Source organism: Vigna angularis, chromosome 2 (genome assembly GCF_016808095.1).
Source record: "Vigna angularis cultivar LongXiaoDou No.4 chromosome 2, ASM1680809v1, whole genome shotgun sequence".
Taxonomy (NCBI): domain Eukaryota; kingdom Viridiplantae; phylum Streptophyta; class Magnoliopsida; order Fabales; family Fabaceae; genus Vigna; species Vigna angularis.
This window is the reverse complement of record NC_068971.1, coordinates 31316674-31338333: the sequence shown is the minus strand read 5'-3', so window position 1 is coordinate 31338333 and position 21660 is coordinate 31316674. Positions and strand designations below refer to the sequence as shown.

At 29.9% G+C, this 21660-nt stretch overlaps 2 protein-coding genes and 1 long non-coding RNA gene across 4 annotated transcripts; all 3 read left to right on the top strand.

The window, feature by feature from the left end:
• Positions 1-11017: 11017 nt before the first annotated feature.
• On the top strand, positions 11018-15077 carry LOC108329741 (ACT domain-containing protein ACR6). Of its 2 annotated transcripts, XM_017564096.2 has the most exons (7): positions 11018-11289; positions 11792-11837; positions 12173-12287; positions 12407-12474; positions 13242-13856; positions 14230-14334; positions 14423-15077. In XM_017564096.2, the coding sequence occupies exons 1-7, from the start codon at positions 11243-11245 to the stop codon at positions 14762-14764; spliced, it is 1338 nt and encodes a 445-aa protein (XP_017419585.1). In that variant the 5' UTR covers positions 11018-11242; the 3' UTR covers positions 14765-15077. The 2 variants fall into 2 exon arrangements, with proteins under 2 accessions (XP_017419585.1, XP_017419588.1); XM_017564099.2 differs by lacking the exon at positions 11792-11837 and having other exon boundaries at positions 11036-11289.
• Positions 15078-16137: 1060 nt separating this feature from the next.
• LOC128195552 (uncharacterized) lies at positions 16138-17458 on the top strand. Its single transcript, XR_008247198.1, has 2 exons — positions 16138-16494; positions 16685-17458. It is a non-coding gene; the product is annotated as an uncharacterized LOC128195552 (long non-coding RNA).
• Positions 17459-18422: 964 nt separating this feature from the next.
• On the top strand, positions 18423-20905 carry LOC108329261 (pentatricopeptide repeat-containing protein At5g14080). Its single transcript, XM_017563397.2, has 2 exons — positions 18423-20365; positions 20473-20905. Exons 1-2 carry the CDS (start codon positions 18703-18705, stop codon positions 20754-20756), a joined length of 1947 nt encoding a protein of 648 aa, XP_017418886.1. The 5' UTR covers positions 18423-18702; the 3' UTR covers positions 20757-20905.
• Positions 20906-21660: the final 755 nt, after the last annotated feature.

Here is a 21660-nt window from a genome sequence, read left to right as displayed (position 1 = left end):
AAAATATATTTGATAGATAAAACGATAGAAAACATGTTTATGTTATATTTGATTAATACATTTTGTAATAACTTTATGGTTATGATCAAAGAAGAAAACTTTTGCTAGGAAGATACTAAGACCGCATATATTAACATGAATCACATATATAAATTCGTCTCTAGTAATCAGTTGTTGGTATCAAAACTCAAATTTGAAAAGAATAAAAATTATCGTACTTGAAAAAGAAAAACAAACCAAAATTCTTTTAATATGAAAATTGTTGTTTCAATCACAAAGCCCTTTTTACACAAACTTATTTAGTCCTTGAGAGTATTGATGAAAAGTGTTATCCTTTCGTATTTTCAATATTCTAATGTTTTTTCCATTTTTATTTAAGATTCTTCTTTTTCTTTTTAATTCTCATTCATATGTTTCTTCATTTATACTTGCTTTTATCACGTAAAATATATTATTTATTTGTGTTAAAAAATAAAAATATTGAATTGATTTTTATTTATATATATTTACTAGAAGATAATGTTTTGTATATCAATGTTATAATTATAATTTGCATATATATATATATATATATATATATATATATTATATTATAAACTGCTATTCCATAAAATTATTGTAATTAATCATCCGTTAAAAATTAAATTATTATTACTCATTATTAAAAAAAAAAGTACATTTTTTACATCAAACAACAAGATTAACACTAAAATAGCCAAAGCAAGAAACAACAAATATGTTTGGAAAAGATAATAGCAAACTGAAGTATTTAGAAGTAGTTTCCTGAACTTATTCAAAAGGCCCTATACAATACAGACCTTTCAATAAATTTCCACAGTAAATAAAACTTTTAGAAGAACCAAACCATCTTAAAAGGTCAAACTCAATCCTTAACACTGTTTCACTTTGTCCCTTTTGATTGGTACAAAGCATTTTATCTTGAAATTCATTTACTAAAGTAAACAATAATAATGGTAGCGTCCAACGTAGACCCCTTGATATTTGACAAAATTCAGACGAAAAGATAAGTCGCCATTGAAAAACATAGTAAAAAGCATGTTTTTTCTTTTGGGGAAAGAAAAGATTTAGCCGTCACACCAGATCATTGATGCACATGTATGGAAATGACCATATACGAAGAGAAACGGATAATGTTTGAGAAAAAGAGGGAAAATGTGGAAAGATTGTTAGTTTCTGAACATCACTGTCATATTTAGATATCCTAAATTAGTTGTGTGGGAAACACCACGTTTAATGTTTTTCTATCACTCTTTATCCATCTCTTTGCTTCCTTATTGTAGATTTATGATAAGGAAAATAGATACACATAATGCAATACGTAGGATTAGTAAATGCCAATGTAGTGTTGCTGTTGCTAAATCTATTACTTCAACTCAACCTTTACTACCATGAAATCTTTCTGGGTCCCTCCATCTAGACCCACATGTGATTTCAAACTTCCTCAAGATCCATATCCTAGTATCTCATGATAATTAATTATTGTTGCTGTTTTTGTTTTTTGCAATATTAATCATTAATAAAATTAAGTGTTACTTTTCACTAATAATATGATTATTCAAAAATAATTCCTTCTCTTTTTGTGAAAAAAAAAAGTGAAGCAGAGAGATTTTTTAAATGAGAGATTTATCTATCTATGTCGTTTATTTATATGACGTTGTTATATTATAAGAATTTTTTAGTTATTTATAATTATTACCTCATTTTATTTTGAACCAAATACAAGAAAAGAAAATAATAGTTTTTCTTATTATAATCAAATAATGAAGTAGTTGTTTTTTAAATCTACATCCAAACAAAATTTGGGATCCATATGTTGGAATTTCTTTAAAAAGAAAGTGCGGTCTCAAAAGCAATTTAAAAAAATTTGAAATTTTCAAACAACTGAAAAAGGTAATATTTTTTTTTTCAAAACAAAAGCAGACATATCTCAAACCTCTATGGAAATGACAACTTACATGGTAGCAGAAAGTATTTTAGCAGGTTGTCATTCGTAAAGTCTTTTCATGCTTAAATTAGAAAAAAAAATTAAAATAAAGTATAAAATAAAACAATAAATTAAAATTCTACATAAATTAAAATTAATTTTTATATATTTGAATTTTGGCAGAAATTATATAAGAAAGCTTTTGTAAAAATTAAGTAAAAAGTCACATTAACTTAAAGAAAACTCATTTATTTTATCTTTTTAATTTTAAAAAGCAGATAAGAAAATGATGAATATAAATGCATCTTAATCAAAGGTTTAAACAGTGTATTTGGCTTACTTTAACAGTAATGCTGTTGAATATTAATTCATCTGTTTCTTAAATATTAAAAAATGTATAAGGTTAAAAATGTATTTAGCTGTTCCATATTTTATCTCTTTTACAAATAAATGAATTAAACTTTAATTTTACTCTTTTTGATATTACATGAATGTAATTATTTAATCATTTAATTTAATTACATACCATAAGAACCTAGAGGTAAAAAAGTTAAATGACAATCTATGAGAAGGAATAAATCATAAGAAGTTTTCCTATACCAATGGCATGAATACCAAAGTGTTTAACACCATAAGATTAAAACAATAAAATAAGGTGAGGAATGCACATAAATAACGAGAGGAAATTGTTCAAACTAAAATCATTTCTTTAATCAATATTTAATGTTGAATTATGTTTTAGTAGTAACATTGACATGGAGAGATTATCATATATCTATAAGTGAAATCGGAGGAAGATCCACGTGTAAAATATTATTTGATGTTCAAGTAAATAAAAATCTTATGTTATATTCATGAAGTGCAATGTTGATGAAGTTACACGGGTATTTCCAATGGAGACGAATTCAGTAACTTTTTTCGAAGAAAATCTGAATAACTTAAGTTAATTTTATATGAACGTTCAACTTTAATTAAAATATATATATATATATATATATATATATATATATATATATATATATATATATATAACTGATTAAAAATTGAACAAAATTAACTAAAGTTACGTTACTTTTTCTCAAAAAATAAGTTCATATTACTCTAGCCATAACTCATATTTTATCTCCAATGTTTAGCCTTTTTATCTTTCATTATTCTATCCATAGCTCATAAAAGTTAATTCACGAGTTCATTATTCTATCCATAGCTTATAAAAGTCAATTTATGAGTATCATTTTGTTCATTGAGCATGTCCTAGAAATTATGAGTTAGGACATGACTTTATGTTCATTGTTGTTTGTTTTAATGAGTCTTTGTTAGACCTATTTTTTTTATTAAGTTTATTTAATCGATATTCTATTTATTTGATATTAATGTATATTTAATAAACAAATTTTAACATTATCACCAAGACATTTAAGTTACTCTTAATAATATTAAAGGAATATCTCTTTAAGTATATCAAGCATAGTAGTTCTACTCGTTAGTAACTTACTAGTGGTCGATGATCAAGGAAGGTGTGACAAATTCATCACGAATCTTTCATTCATTTATTATCATGTATGTTTTTAATGCACCCAAGGTGTTTTATACCTAGAATTCTAAATTAGTGTACTTTTGTTGTCACTGATTAGAAGATGTTGATATGTGGCAGTGCTAGATGAAGCAATGCTTAAATTTGAAAGTTGAAATCTTGTATTTCTGAATAAGTTAGTAAGAGTTGTTCTCAAACCCATGTATTACACTCTTCTAGAATGCTTTGGGCCTGACACTCTACCAAAAACATCATTAGGGAAAACCTCTGATTCATCAGTAGTGCTTTAGGTCAAACCCACTTCAATTTGTTCCTATAAGCATATAAAAACTTGTAGTTAAAACTCTAAATATTGAAGCAAAATGTTTGAAAATATCATTTACAAATGATTCATCCTTTCTTTCATTAGTTTCAATATATAACTTTCCATGACTAGGCACTTGACCCATTTCCAAAAACTAAATAAAAAGATAAGTTAAAATAAATAGTAAACTTTAAAAAATAGTAAAAGTCGTCAGGTTTACTAATATCACTATTATCTCATGTCTTTTTCTTGCGATAGGTTTAGAACCACCAATATGAGGAATTACTTGTTTGTTGCGATTTTCTCTATTTTTTTTAACAAATCTCCTACGAAAAAAATATATTTAAGTTCATATAACAATAAAAAAAATTGATGTACACAAACAATTCATAGAATTTAAAATAATGAAACTTGTATCATTGTCTCTGGTTTTAAACGATAAGTGACAAAATTAGCCCATTGAATTCTTTCTATACCAATTGGCACATTACTTAAGATTTGATTTTTAGTTTTCGTTGGATCATAGAACTCATTCCATAAATTATGCCTATGTGCAACCCACTTCTTACCAAGAGTTAATTTGCAATATCGTTGTACAATAGCTTCAACGGTCCTAAAACAAAATCGAGACTTTTGAAAAAAAATAAAATATAATTAGTGTGTAAACATTTATAAATAAATGTAACTTTACAAAAGATCATAAGTCATACATACATAATGATATATATACCTATAAGATTTCCTTAAAGCATTAAAAAAAGTAAATGTTAGGCATGCTTGTTTTTCCAAACCACCTTTCAAAATTAATTGAAAATAAATTTCCACTAGTTTCTAATACTACAATATCTTGCAAGAACACCTTGTCCTTCACTAATAGTCAAGCCTACCTTATCAAACTCCAGCATAATGTGTTCCTCATAATGTAAGTTATTTACGTCTCTAACCTTCACCTTAATTTTCTTTATATCTCATTGTAAGTCTTTAACAATAAAATAAATTACTCAACCATAAATAAATTTAAAAAGTTATGCATACAGAAAAAATAAATGACATATACCTATTGCATGGACATTTCAATATGATGAAGATTCATGTCCAACATGTTATGTGGATGTTTTAGGTTATTTTGTGTTTTCAGTGGATAATGAAAAATCCATATGTTCAATGAATCGTTTGATGATGTCTCATTTCTTGGTGAAAGACTCGTTAAAACATGTGATTGGGCTTCAATCGATGAAAAAAACATTGTAGGATTTGTTGATTTGATTGGACTTTAATAGATGGAGAAGACATGATATGATTTGTTAATGGTAAAGGATTACCTAAAGCTTGAGGTTAAGGTGTTAATTTTTATAAATTTCAGAATTATTTCACTTTCGCATGACTACATATTTATGCGAAATAATTAAATAGTATATTCACCCAATAGATCAAATTACACAAATTATGATGTAATTTAAAAAATTATTTCAACTTTTATTAACTTTTAGTTTCGTTTTATTTAAAGAATTATTTATTTGTCATACAATTTTTTATTTTGCTTTTTTATTAGTTGATATCCATCAAATTTATTTAGATTCTTAAAGTATTTTCTCTCTTTATATTTTCAAAACTAAAAAACGTTATAATTACCGTAAAAATTTCAAGCATGCGTAATTCTATATTATTTTACATAATTACATGACATTTATGTAATTATTTTTTACTTTACTTCAAAATGTACCATTTTTTATTATTTGATATTAAATAAAAGAAAATGTATATTTTTGACTAGGTGACTTGGAATGAGCTCACATGAGAAAAATATTAAGTGGTCTTAGAGATTTTATAATTCTTGAAATATTATTTGAAAACACATATCACTATTTTACTTGAGAAAAAGAGTGAGCTACTTAGTGAAGAGGTTGATAATGTACCTTCACTCTCTTTTAGAAGTGGATTCAAACCACTAATTCTATTTTTTGAACAGATCTTGAAAATATAGTATTTTATTTGTTTATAATTGTTATTATTGTAAAAAAACTAATTCATTTTGAAATAGTGTAAGTAAAACTTACCTATAATTCTCAAAATATGAACATACTCGTTATATTATACATTTAAGTTACTTAAATCAACTTAAGAAAGTCTACTACTCCTGTTAACACAATAGATGAATTGAAGTTGGATCAAACCTATTTTCTTTACATGAATTATATTATTTTTAAAATATTTTTATTATTTAATTTCTTTTTAAAGTTGGAATTAGGGTTTAGGGTTTAGGGTTTAGGGTTTAGAAAGATGTAGATAGAACACGAGCTCATAGATAAGTTAACTGAACAAGATGATTCGTGTTAAGTTCATAAATTATAATATAATTATTATGATTATTATAATAATAATTATTATTATTATAATATCTTTTGAGTTTTAAACAACAACATAAATTTAACTATTTAGACTTTGTTTTTCTTTTAGATTTTTTATTGATGTAAAATCATTAATAATTATTTCGAAATTAAGATTTTCTTAAAGTACATCTAATAGAAATTAGAGAAAGATTATTAAATCTATTTTTTGACATAGTAGATCACAAATAATATTTCAACAATTTTGACTTTTTAAAAACTTATTTAAGCAGGCATAGTGGTAATAAGAATAGTTAATACCAGTTATTCGGGTATTTGCGTATACATTACTTGATTCGTGTTCTTTAAACCTGAGAGAAAGATTATTCCTAATTATTTCACGATATAATCAAACTATCTTAATTTGATTATATATGTGAATATTTACACTATCAAATATATATCATAATATCTTTCAACTGATATAAAATTGAATGAATATTATTAAACCGCGTTACTTATGGATGATCGAGTATGTAAAAACAACTTATAACTATTATGAATACTATTATACAAACATACATTTAAACTAATTTATTTTGAAGATGAAGAATAGAAAAAAAAATTATAATTAAAATATGGTAATAAAGTGAAAGATTTTAAAAAATATATTAATAACTTTTAACTATTAAGATATTATGAAATTTATAAATTTCATACATTTTTTATGTGAACTTATATACATTTTAAATATTTTTATTGTTTCTTTATATCTCTTTTTTTAATAAAAAAAATAGGTACAAAAGTTTTGACAAATAAAACATAATATATATATATATATATATATATATATATAAATTATTAAGATAAATAAAACATGTTTATAATATCTTATATTTAAGAAAGGGGCACAAGAAAGTTTATATAATCACATATTTGTTGAATTGAACATTTACGGTTGTAGAGTGCAAAATTTTTCAAGTAGAATCTGATCAGCTAAGTCATTATTGAAGTGTGACATTTAGTTATCCTATTAAGCAAAGAGAATTGTTCTCTAACTATTAGTTACAATTTTTTCTTTGTGGTAAATATATCATATAATTTATCCTTAATAATCTCTCGTTTTTATTGAGAAAAATAATGTCAATTTTGTGACATTGGCGTTTATACAGACAATTTCATTTATAAGACATTCTCGTTTTAATATTTTTGTTGGTAAAGTATTTAATTAGTACAAAATTAAAAAATAATTTAAAATAAAAAAATTCTTAAAAATTAAAACAAAAATATTAATAATAATTATCTTCGTGGTTGATTTTGATTGATGTTATTTTCTTTAAAGGTTTTTAAGAAATTTTTATTTTAAATTTGTAATTATTTTTTCAATTTATATTAAACGAGATTGTTTTCAAGTTATGTTAGATTGTAAAAATCCAAGTTAGATAACATTGAATCAAAGTCATCCAAGGTCGAGTTAAGTTTTTCTTGGTTAGAGTCAAGTAAAGTCAATCCGAGCATTAGTCGAGTTGAGTCAGTCTAAGTCCAACTTGAGCCAAGTAGGTCTAGGCCTCGATCTAGTCAAGTTGGTCATATCCAGGTCGAGCAGAGTTGGCTAAATCTAGATTAAGTAGAGTTGGTCCGACGCTAGGTCAAGCTTAGGTCGAGCTAAACCTGATTGGATTTTGATTGACTCTAGTCAGTTAGGCTCAAATTAAGCCAAGTTGATTTGGACCTAGGTTGAGCTAAGTCAAATTGGGCCCAAATTGATCAAAGTCATGCCAAGCCCACATTCAATCAAGGTGGGGCAGGTTAACATTTATTTGAGCTTGAATTTAGCCACATATAACCTAGTTGGGTGAAACCTAGGTTAATCCTAGTTCGATTAAGATCAGGTTTGGCCTAACATAATTAAGACCAAACCAATATGAGTCAAGTCGAGTCTGTCCAAGCCCATGTCAAGTTGAGTAAAGTTAGTTTTGGCTTAATTGAATTGAGTTGATGGAGTTAAGTCGAGTCAGCCTAGGCAAGCTGAATCTAGCCAAGTTAGCTTAGACTAAGGTCGAGATGAGTTGGTTAAGATCAAGATCGAGCCGAGTCTAGGCAAGCTGAATCTAGTCAAGTCGATTTGGGCAAAGGTTAGACTAAGTTGGCCAAGGTCTAGATCAAGTGGAGTTGAGACAAACCCATATTTAGTCAAGTCAGGATAAGTCCATATTCATCAAAGACTAGATCAATCCTACTTTTATCAATATTAGTCAAGCTAGCTCGAGTTGAGTAAGTTAGAGTAAGTTGTGTTGAGCCAAGTTAACTTGAACCTAAGTCAATAAACATTTATTTTTTAATTGTTTTATGCTAAAAATAAATACACATTTAAAAAAACAAAAAGATAAATGAGTGAAGTCAAAAACATATTTAAAAAAAACTAACGATAATCACAAAGAGAAATATTTAAACTAAATAGTTATAAAAAAGAAATAGCTAAGAAAAAAAAGGTGAAAATATTTGGAGAAGAAAATAAAACCTTAGAAGTAAGATTTTAAAGATACATTGAGAAAAATTAATTATATTGTTTCTTTTTTATTTTCAATAGTTTTTTTTACGTTGAATGAGATTTTAATTGGGTTACATAAAATGTAGTGGTAGACTCATTTTATTTATTTTAAATTTGTAATATTTAAGAAAATCTAAAAACTAAAAAAAAAATGTAAAATGTCAAAACATGGTTTGATTTTTGAAAATTCAAAACTTAAAAATCGAAAATCACTTCTGGCTAGACCAACCATCAGTTTACACTTTTTAATCTGAACCGAGTAACAATCTATGCCAATTCAAAATTGTAATTAGAATTAATTTAAATATGTCAAATTTTTAATTTATTCAATGAATTTATAATTGTGATATAGTTTTCATAGGTAGTATTATTATTACAATAGGTAAAATATAGACGCGGGATATTCACATTTTTGTAGTACACTACAATAATATTAAAAAATTTAAAAGGGAAATATTGTGAAAATAGTTTTGAAAAGATTGAATGGAGAAATAAAAATATTTGATTGTATATGATAAATATGTTTTCTTCTCAATTATTTAACGGCAATTACTTTTAGTAGAGAGATGGTGTGATTAGTAATTTGCATCTTCTAAGAAAATAAACTATATTTTTTAGATAAACAATAAAATAGTTTAATTAAAAAATAAAAATTTATAAAAATTATATTATATAAATATTTAATTGATGATAAAATAATCTAATTAAAATATTATCGAAATAAGTAATAAAAGAAGTATCTTTTATATAACGATGTAAATTATTATTTACTGGAAACAGTTACATATATACATTAATGTGTTTATTACACCCATATTTTTGTTGCTAATTAAAATAATAATAATTACCAAAAAAAATACCAAAACGACAAAAAGGGTATCATAAAAGAAAAATAATAATAATAAAATTATAATATATTTCGGTAAATAAAAAATAATTATAAAATGTGTATTACACACACACACACACACACATATATATATATATATATATATATATATATATATATATATATATATATTATTAGTGTAGGTAGTAAAATTATGAGAGCAAAATTATATTTACACAGCCGTTTAAGCGATAATACAGTCGCAGTCCTTCTAAGCTTTTACAAAACTGCCAAAAAATTTTAATATCATGATACTCAAGTTTTGATATGAGATTTTCTATGTTAACCCAAAGTCACACATATAGGTATATATGTTTAATGTCCTTTTGTTGCTGATCGTAACAAATTAAAAACTAGGAACATGTTTTCCCAGTTAAAGATGAATAAAACCTTCACAATGCATTAAACATGCAGCTTTTGTGTAAAAATATATTAAAAATGTATGTTTAATGTCCTTGTCTTGTTGATTGTACCAAATTATAAATTAAGAGCATTCTTTCCCAGTTAAAGATGAATAAAACCTGTCAGTGCATCAAGCATGCATTTAGGCATGAAAATGATTTGCATTAAACAAGGCTTTTTGGTATGGAAGTATGAAACATTTATTTGCTCCTTATGTGACAACTTTACGTGAACATAAACAAATCTCTTGCAAAAATACGTATATATGTCACAATATTATGAATAAACAAAATTTCTTAAATATATATATATATATATATATATATATATATTTATATATTTATATAGGTACACGTGTCACAATAATATAAATTTGAAAATGTTTGTTGAGAACATAAAAGATGAAAACGATACTAATCTAATATTGTTTAAATGATGAGACTAAATGTGTAATTAACATAAATTACAACACTTAACGGATAAAAGAAGGTAGAGTTGAAAAAGAAAAAAAAACATGACCAAGTAAAATATGTCTACCTGACTTAGTCCATATTTTACATTGACCAAATATTTTTATTCACTTTAAAAAAATTTAAAATTGTATTGACTTAAAAATATAAAATTAAGTACTTGTGTTCGAAAATCTAAGTTACAATATTTTTAAATACAACACAGATTTTTGGTATACATATGTTTATATATATATATATTTATTTTAGTATATTCAATAATTTTACTTAAGATAAAATTTTAGAAACGTTTTCTAAAAATAAAATTGTAACAGAAATTTCAAATTATAAACAGATGATATTTCAAGTAAAATAAATAATCCTAAGGATATTATGATGATGCTTGAAATCAAAAAATTAAACCGTGTTGAAGTTGGTGGGTGAGGTGGGGGAGTGACGTCATCGCGGAGGAATCCCCAGCCATGGGCGAGTACGGAGAACGGAGCCACGTAACCGACCCTTTCCTAATCCCGAACCGCCACGTCACAGGTTAGGACCAGTTTCTCTCGCGGCTTTCACACAGAGGGTTGTTTTTAAGAGTAAAAAACCCAAAAAGAAATGTGGATTCAAAGTGAAGTGCTCTCTCTCCTACTTCACTTTTCTCTCTCCTTGCTCCTTGGACTCACTTCCTCTTCTTCTACCACTGCCTCTCCCTAATTTCTTCTTCCTTCTCACACCCATTTATTATCACTAATCCTTTCTTCCTCCTCCTTCAGCCATAACCGCTTCTTTCTTTTTCTCTCTCTCTGCTTATTTTTTTCTGTTCACACCACATAGAAACATGGATGATGAATATGCTAAGCTTATAAGAAGGATGAACCCACCGAGGTAACTGATTCACTACTTTCAATCTTTCTTCTTCTTCTCCTCTTCTATTTGTCTTCTCTTTTTGGGGACTGCTTTTGATGTTTTGCTTCTCAGCACCGGAACTTTCCAAATTTTCATCACATGTTTTTCTCTTGTTTTATGGTTTATGGAAGTTTTAATCAACTGGGTTGTAAAATTTAACCTCTTTTTGCAGTTTGGTGTTTTCAGTTTCCCAGTACTGATACGGAAGTTCCTTGCTTGATTTTTCTTTTCTTTAGTAAGCCATGGAACGAATTAACATACTATGCTTCCAAAGCTTCGTTTTTTTTTTCTCTAAAAAAAACTGTATTTGGGCAACTTTTTTAACTGTGGAATTTTTACTCACTTATATTCATCTTGGCCGTTTTTGGTATGTTTTTTCTTGTGGTTTGATGTGATAATCGTTATCTTCGTGTTTGATTTCCTCTGTGTGTACTATGTCTATAGTGTTGGTGTTTTTTACCAGCTAGTTTTTTATATGCAGGGTTGTGATTGACAACAATGCCTGTGAAAACGCAACTGTTATTCAGGTAAAGCTGGTTGCTTCCCTTTGATCAGGCTTCACAAAATTGAGTTGACAATAAGGAAGATTCTTCTTCTTTTTTTTCCTTCTTTCAGGTTTCTAATGATTTGATCTTATAAAACTTGTGTTTTCCCTGTTTTGGTTTACAAAATTGAGTTGACAAAAGGAAAGATTCTTCCTTTTTATTTTTTTCAAATTTTCTAATGATTTGATGTTGTAGAATTTGGCTGGAATTATTTCTTTTTATTTTTTTAATATAAAACAAAATTGTTTCGGAGTTAATTTCACTTTTTGGGAAAAGAAATAGCTATGCACTTTTTTCTTATGTAAGTGTTTTTACAGGTTGACAGTGTGAACAAACATGGGATTCTCTTGGATGTTGTCCAAGTTATTTCAGATATGAACCTTGTAATAACAAAGGCCTACATCTCCTCTGATGGGGTGTGGTTCATGGATGGTAAGTTTCCCCTTCTTCATCAGCGGCAAGCTAAAGGGGAAAAAAGACTAAGAGTAGTGATTATAATTATTTTTGTCAACTTTGCTTCTGATCCTAGTATTAATTTTGATGCTTTTCAGTGTTTAATGTGATTGATCGTAATGGAAACAAGATCAGAGATAAGGAAGTCATTGATTATATTCAAAGGGTAGGGATTTATCTTCTTGAATTTCTTAAAAAGCTTTAATAAGGCTTATTTATGTTTTCATTCTCTGTAGTAGGGTCTCCCCCTTCTCTCTTATTCTTCTTTTGCTAGAAATCCTCAGGTTAAGTAAGCATGACACTTGTGTTGGTGCCGAGAATGTTAATTTGAATATGGTTCTTTTAAAATAGGAACTTCAGTATACTTTTGCCCTCATTTTCTGCTTGCCGATTGCTCTAGCTAGCTATGAACTGGCTTACCAAATTAGATGGAGGGAGAACAAGCTCAAATTCAAATGTTGTTCATTTTTTATTTCACTTATTATTTATTTTAGTCATCAAAACTCTGTTGGTTCCAGTAGTTCTCCAGCAAATGTTAAATGAACTGCTAGTTCCATCTGGTGGACATACTCTTAGAAGTGCTTCTGCTGAAAGATGACAAATAAACTTGGGTTATTACTGTCATACTGATTTAATTAATTATATAGTGAACATAGGATGATATAAAGCAAGATAAAATCCTTACAGAAATTTGAGGGTCTTGAAACTGTGTAGATTTGATCTTAATAAACAACAGTGCATGTGTCTTAAGTTATCCATATCCATTCTGGTGTTGTGAGGCTTTAGTTAGGTCCATTAAGATATGAGTGTCTTCTTTCTGCAAGTCATCTGTGATTCTCTTCATGGTAATAATATATAGTTCTGTGATGATAGATAATGGTCAACAAGTCTTGTGACTTTGTGGTTTCTCACTGATTTTTGTTCTTTTTTTAGAGAATTGAAAACAATCCGAGCTTTGCACCCTCACTGAGAGAGTCTGTTGGAGTTGTACCTACTGAAGAGCATACTGTAATTGAACTCACCGGCACAGACCGACCCGGGTTACTATCTGAAATCTGTGCAGTTCTCACGGACCTTCACTGTAATGTGGCGACTGCTGAGATATGGACACACAATACTAGAGCTGCAGCTGTAGTTCATGTGACAGATGATTCCAGCGGCTGCGCCATCAAGGATCCGTCTCGCCTCTCTACGATAAGGGATTTGCTTTCTAATGTTCTTAGGGGAAGCAATGATCCAAAGACAGCAAGGACAACACTTTCACCCCCTGGAGTTACAAACAGGGACAGAAGATTGCATCAGATTATGTTTGCTGATAGGGACTATGAGAGGATTGAAAGAGAAGGACGAGGGGGACTCAGAGATAGAGACAAACGCCCTCTCCCTCATGTAACCGTTGTAGATTGTGTTGAGAAGGATTACACTGTGGTTACCATGAGAGCTAAAGATCGACCAAAGTTGTTGTTTGATATTGTTTGCACTTTAACTGACATGCAGTATGTAGTTTTTCATGGTGTTGTCAAGACATTACGGACAGAATCTTTTCAGGTTAGCCAGCTTTTTTCTCTTTATGCTGTTTGCTATATGGTTCAACCTTTTTTGTTTTGTATGCTGTACTTGTAATTGTAGCTAAACTAAACTCAAATACTAAAAGTTTTGGCCAGTAAATTTCAGCTGCTATGACTTAAACAGAAGATGAAAACTTAACCTAAAATATTAGTTCATTATGTGAGAAAGTTCTATGGCTCAAATATCACATTAAATTAAGTTTCTTATTCTACTTAACGTTAGACTCATAACAGTGTTTTGATCAGATGAACTACATGCATTCTATAGTTGATTTTCATATGGTCAGCATGGAATGGTCTGAGCCCATTTTCTGCTTGAATTTTTCTGACTGAGCATTTTCTCCTTCATCTAGGAGTTTTATATTCGGCATGTGGATGGCTTTCCCATTAGTTTAGAGGCTGAACGTGAACGACTGGTGCAGTGTCTTGAAGCAGCAATTGAAAGGCGAGCATCTGAGGTGTGATAACAATCCATAGCTTGAAGCTGCACGTCTCACAACCTTTTGTGAATGGAATGATGATGCTAAGATATGTGTTTGTTTGCAGGGAATGGAGCTAGAGTTGTGCACAAAAGATCGTGTAGGACTTCTTTCAGATATCACAAGAATATTTCGAGAGAACAGTTTGTGTATCAAAAGAGCAGAAATATCAACAGAAGAAGGAATGGCAAGAGATACTTTTTACGTTACAGATGTTACTGGTAACCCAGTTGACCCCAAGATTATAGATTCAATTCGCAGACAGATTGGTGACAAAGTACTGAACGTAAAGCATAGTTCTAGTATTTCACCAAAGGCTCCTCAACCCACAACAATTGGATTTCTCTTAGGAAATTTTTTCAAAGCTCGATCTTTTCAGAATTTTAAGCTGATCAGATCTTATTCTTGAGTCCTCCTTTGTATATTCTCTGCATATATGTTTCTCCCCAGCGAAGGGGCTTGGAATTTACACTGTACAGTAGAAAGCTTAACACACATCTACATAGCTTAGTTGTGCTACCTAGGTTCAATATAAAGCAAGTAGTCCTTTTAGGATGCCAAATCCAAAAGAGTATATAGTGCTTTTAGGGGTGTGATTTTTAGTAGATGCAATTGGGTCTGTACATGGTTTAAAGAGTACATTTTGGTGGTGTAATTTGGAGTAGATGTAAACTTTGGTATGTACATAAAATTCAATGGAAAAATTGTAATTATGTGTATAATTGTATGTCTCCTCCTTTCCTTTTTCTCTCTGTTCAAATATCCTGTTCTGGACTAAGTACTGCTATGTGTATAGATGTTCATAAGAATGCTATTTGATTTATCTTAATCCTAGAAGGTTACTAAGGTAGATGTAAATTACAAACCAAGAAGGGATGTTAATTAAAAATCTCAAGATAATATGCTAATTAACGATCACTAGTGTTACCATTTACTTGCTTGTTTAAGAAAACGTTGATCATATTAGCTATTTATGAATTTGTGTGGTAGCATTACTCCACGTTATATATTAAAGGCTTGAATAAGTTTACTGTTTCTAAAAATATCACCAGTTTTTGCTTTGAATGTTTAATGATTGTTGTTTAATTGAGTATGTAATAAATTAATTTTTTTGTTAAGTTTATTTTATTATATATATCAATCCTATTTTCTATGAATTTATTAAATTGAAAAATATGTGTATGGAGTCATAAAAAGTAATGTGCTTTAAAATTATACATTTTCGTATCATGAATAATATATCATTATTAAAATAAAAGTAAGTTGAGAAACTAAAAAATATGTAAAGATGTTTTAGAAATCAATTAAAAGAGTAAACATAGCTGTAAGAAAATAATATAAATAAATATTATTTTCATAAACTTTATAATTTGTAATATGTTAATTTTCTTAAACAGTATTAACGACTTAAAACAAAAAGGAATGCGTACATTAAAATAGTAATACTTGTGACTTTGTGATTTCAAAATTTATACAATTGTCCAATGAAAGAAATAATGATTCAATGTGCATAGGTAGTTTGGATATAAAAGGTGTTTTGGACTATGTAAAGACTTAAATTGGTATTTAAATTGTATTATCGATAAGTCACTATCAATCAAAGCTAGAAATTTGCATGGAAATCAAAATGAAAATGTTTCTTTGAAAACAAAACTTTGCCCACTTTTTTACAACTACACGTAGCGCATTGTTATCGGTTGGTTTGTAAAAATTTTAAAAAATGTGGTTTTTGGCGTGGAAGGCGTTTTTGGAAAGAAATTTCAATTTTTCCTCTTGTAGCTTTCATTTCATATTTCCCTCTTCTTCCTTTTTGGCTTGACCCATTTGTCACTCTCTGTCCACCATTGCATTGAACGTCACTCTCTCTCCACCATTTGAGTTTGCTTTAACTCTCTTTGGTCCATTGCTTTCACTTTGTGCAGATTTCACTCCCTGCAGATTGTGTGTCCGTGTGGGTTTTCTTCTCTCTACACATTTCCCCCTTTTTGGCGGCATGTTCCCCGTTGTGGAAGTTTTGGGTTTTTCTATCGCATTATCGTTGGCGTTATTTCTCCCAAGGTTTCGGCTTTTCGCACACAACGATTGGTACCACGATGAATTCAATAGTTGATGCATTTTGTTGAAAATGCGTTTGGCGGAGTAAGACATTACGTTGTTTATACTTTGACCATGAAAGTTGTGTTTTTGTATCTTTGTTGAATGTTTATGATATGTATTCAAATGTTGAAGGCTGTAACAAGAGGATTGACTATTGTATTATGAATATTTTTTGTTTTTGGAAATTTGATTTTGGTTTTTTGGTTTTACCCTTGTCTTTGTGTTATTGTAGGTGAAATTTTGATTGAAGTGTTTACTTGAGTTGAAATACAAATGGAAGCCTATATTAGCAAGTAGAGTTTGATAATTTTTTTCTGTGTTGTTTTGGAACAATGATTGTCAGTTTGAAATTTGTATTTCAATTGGTATCAAAACTAACCTCGCGGGGTTAGTTCTTAGCAGTACTTGAGGAAAAGATCCTAAGGAATGAAAAATGAAGGATACGCCGTCAACCGTCCTCCCCTCTTCAAGGGCGAGAAGTTCGACTATTGGAAACAAAGAATGATTGCATTCTTTGAATCATGTCATATCAACATGTGGGACATGGTGGAGAACGACAACTATATTCCTTTGGATGAAAACGGAGAGCTATTCTCGAAAAGCAAATGGATAGACAAGCAGAAGTAGCGTTACTTGTTAAATTGTAAAGCTCGTAATTATCTGATGTGTGCTCTCTCAGAAGAAGAATACACGAAGGTTCACACTTACGAAGGAGCAAAAGACTCCATGGACGAGAATGACAAAAATGAGCTTTCATTCATCACGAGAAAACTCCAAACATTATGGAGGAAAAGAAAAGACACAATGTTCAAGACTAGACGTCTCAAATTTGATTCCAAGAATATTACAAGAGACAAACGACCAGAAGATAAAACTATCTCTTATGAGTGTAACAAACTTGGACATTGATCAATGTGAACTTTGATTCTTCAAGACTTGATTACATTTTAGTATCACTTGTGAAACATCGGTCTTATTATTCCTACTCTTGTTATTGGTATTTCAAGTGCTTCCAACTCCTTACTCTTAATCATGCTCCATCGTCTAGTCAACTAGTTAATAAAGTAAAACCAATATAAAATAAAGTGTTTTATTAAATTTTTTATTATATTTGTAAATTCTTTTACTATCCTTCTTAAGTTATTTGCAAATATCACATTAATTTCTTTTTTTCTATTATACATTCATCTCTAATGTATGTATAAAACATTTCCAAACTTTAACTCTCTTTATAAAACTAATATGATCTTTCCATTAATGCATATATGTCATACAAGCGCATATTTCCTAGTAATATATGTACAAATTTGTATTATGTAAAATGTGAAATAATTTATCATTATATTCTTAAATTAGAAAAATTAAGAGTTAAGAAAACAAAACAGTCTTAGAAACCGATTCAAATTATTGATAAATTTCAAAAGTTTTAATTTCTTTCATTCATATAGTTATAAAATATAATTTTAACCTAGGTTTCACACCAAATACTTTTATCAAAAATTGAAATGTATCTAGTCAATTAGTTAATTGGGTAAAACCTTTAAACATAAAAAGTTGAGATGTGAATTTTAGTAGTGAAAGAACTTTATAGCAATTAGATATGAATGAGATCGAAATAAAAATCTATATGTAAATGATACTTAATGTAATAAAAAATAATAAACATGATAATATAAAATATCAACGAAGTTTAGTTGAAGATCAAGTGTTACTAACAGAGATGTTGTATAATTTCATACGACCCTTACTTTTATAATAAAAAGTATTAATAATAATATAATACTGATGTTTTATGAAATTTGTTATTATTAATATTATATTATATTAAAGATAAAAAAATATCAAATCATCAGAATTTATCTTTTACATGATTACCAACTAATTTATCCATAATAATTTATTTGTTATCAAAATTATAAATAAATACATAAATAGTTATAGGAAAGAGGAATGAAATTTTGAAGTGAGGGTTATTAAAAGACTCATCTACTTCCGTAGAAGCATTTTATAGATATTTGATAATATTCAGATCTTTTTCTTGAATATTTGATAGGGAATTACTCATACACTAAACTCAATTCCATGACATCTCTTCTTAACCTCTACTACTGGTGTTGATTCCTCGTACTCAGGTTTTAAATAATCTAACTTCAACTTTCTGTCATTAAGGTTTCACAGATGTTGTAAATATTCATAAAATTAGTTTATTGGAGGGTTAAGAGTAGGGAATTGATCCATGTTAGAAAATTGATGATGAGAGGTGGAGCAGCAACATTTGATTTGGCAAAAGGGCTGAGCAAGGCGGTGATCTCAGCCTCAAAAAGGAAGGGAAGGCAATGTTTGTGGGGTTCTCAAGTGGAGGAGACACTCCACAGGTTGGGTTGGCGGCAATGCCTGACCCCATCATTGGTGGCCAATGTGATTGACCCTTTCCTCCTAAATCACCATTCTCTTGCTCTTGGCTTCTTCAATTGGGCCTCTCAGCAACCTTGCTTTGCCCACACTCCCTTTACCTACCACTCACTCCTCAAATCCCTTTCTCACACCAACCACTTCACTGCCATTCATTCACTCCTCAAACAAGCCAAAGCTCTCAACTTTTCCATCCATCCTTCTCTTTTCAGCTCCATCATAGCATCCCATGTTGCCCACAACCGTGCTCGCGATGCCTTTTTGCTCTTGGGTAATGTTGCTCCCCTTTGTGCCGAAATTGGAGGGCCCACTTATAACTCGCTCTTGGTTGCCCTGGCCTCTGATGGGTGCTTGGAAAGTGCGTACCAGCTGTTTGAGGAAATGACTCAGAGTGGTATTGGTTTCAGCACACTGGGATTTGGGGTTTTTATTTGGCGGGTTTGTGGAGAGGGTGATGTGGAGAGGGTGGTGAGGTTGTTGGATGAGGTTAAGGAATGTGGTTCTGGGATTAATGGTTCTGTTGTGGCGGTTTTGATTGTTCATGGGTTGTGTCGGGCTTCTAAGGTATCGGAGGCTTTGTGGATGTTGGGTGATCTAAGGAGTAGGGGTTGGAAACCCGATTTCATGGCTTACTGGGTTGTTGCTGCAGGGTTCCGGTCAATGGGGAATGTGGCTGATGAAGTGAAAGTTTTGAAGATGAAGAGGAAGTTAGGGGTGGCTCCTAGAAGCAGTGATTACAGGGACTTGATACTTGGCTTGGTTACGGAGAGACGGATGTGTGAAGCAAAAGAAGTAGGGGAGGTTATAGTTGGTGGTAATTTTCTTGTTGATGATGACGTTCTCAATGCATTGATAGGATCGGTATCAAGTGTAGATCCTAGTGCAGCTATAATGTTTTTCAATTTCATGGTTGATAAAGAGAGGTTCCCAACTATTTTTGCTGTCAGTGATTTGTGTAGGAATCTGTGTAGGCATGGCAAGGTTGATGAGTTATTGGAGGTGTTCCATGTTTTGAATTCTCAAAACTACTTCAAAGATGTGGAGGGTTTCAATGTAATGATTTCATTTTTGTGCAGGGCTGGGAAAGTGAGAGAAGGCTATACTGTTCTGCAGGAGATGAAGAAGAAAGGGTTCCAACCCAATGTCTCGTCTTATAATTACATAATGGAAGCGTGTTGTAAGGAGGATCTACTGCGTCCTGCGAGGAAGCTCTGGGATGAGATGTTCTCGAACGGCTGTTTGGGGAATTTGAAAACGTACAACCTTCTTATACAAAAATTTTGTGAAGTGGGACAAGCTGAAGAGGCTCAAATGCTCTTTTACCAGATGTTAGACAAGAGAGTGGAACCTGATGTTACAACTTACAATTATCTTCTAGAAGGACTCTGCCAAGAAGACAAACTAGAAGAAGCTTTTGAGCTCTATAACAAGTCTGTCAAACAGGACATAATCAATGCAAGAGGCACATTGAGCTCGTTTACATTATCACTATGCAGGAAAGGTATTATTCAGTCAATCAAATATTTGTAACATAATACACTACAAATGCGTGCTTGTCAGCTTGCTGCCTCATCACAATTTAACATATGTTGTATGTTTTTCAAGCAGGTCATCATATGGCTGCATCCAAATTACTTTGTAGTCTCGATCATGATATAGGATGTGCAGAATCCCATATAATTTTGTTGAAAAGTTTGTCAGATGCACAAGAGATTCCAATTGCCATTGAGCACTTTAAGTGGGTTCAGGAAAAATCACCTTTGATACTAAGAGATATATGTACTGCACTTTTGGATTCTCTTTCTTCTGCTACATGCCCAGAGCCCATGTTACAGTTCCTTCAAAGAATACAAAATGTTTTTGATTTCCCATACTTCGAGGGATATGTGTGACAGATGATTACGATTTGAGAAGATAGTGTTCTCAGTTTTGGGTGCCATTTGTTAAGTGTACATGCAACTTAGTAACAAAACCTTTACTGCATTGGTGTATTTGGATGAGAAATTTTTTGAGAGTAATTATATTGAGTATATTTGTTCTATATGGAGAATTGTGTTGTTTGAATTAGCAGTTTTGAGAAAAAAGGATTTTTTTTTAAATATTTTTATCATATATCTAATCAACCTAAACATTAGAATTTGAAATTCTTACTCCTTGTGGACGCTCCTCTCGCAACGCCATCTCTCTCTCTCTCTGGATACAGACCTCTCTCTTTCTCAACTGTTCATTCCTAGTTTGAGACTTTAATCTGCAATTCTCTTTTTCTTGATATCTATATGTTATTAAGAACCACCTCAGATGAAATAAGTCTATATGAGAAAGAGATGTTAATATCAGGGTTTATACTATGCACAGTGAAGTATAGTTATGATGTTTTATCAAAGCAAGAGTACATTAGGATTTGTTTCCTTATGAACTGTTTTATTGTGATGTTTAAGTTGTTCCCTAGTATTTTATATGGACCAAGAGCATATTTCTTTATTTGAGGTTACAAATTTGAAACCCCAAGTTCCTCAAATCATTAAAGATTTGGCTTGAGAGATAAATTGCATGCAATTTCTTTTCCGGCCTACAACAGTGGTATTTCTTTATATAGACATTAATTTAATATAAATTTTATAATAATATCACATTATATAAGTTGAAATTTATATAAATGAATAGGACAACTTAAAATAGTGAGCCATATTTTTATCTTTGTGCACGATGTGTAGAATATGAACAAGCTAAATAATAAGCACCACTAATTTACTATGCCTGTTTGAGACATAACGCAACTATTTTGGTTTAAGCATT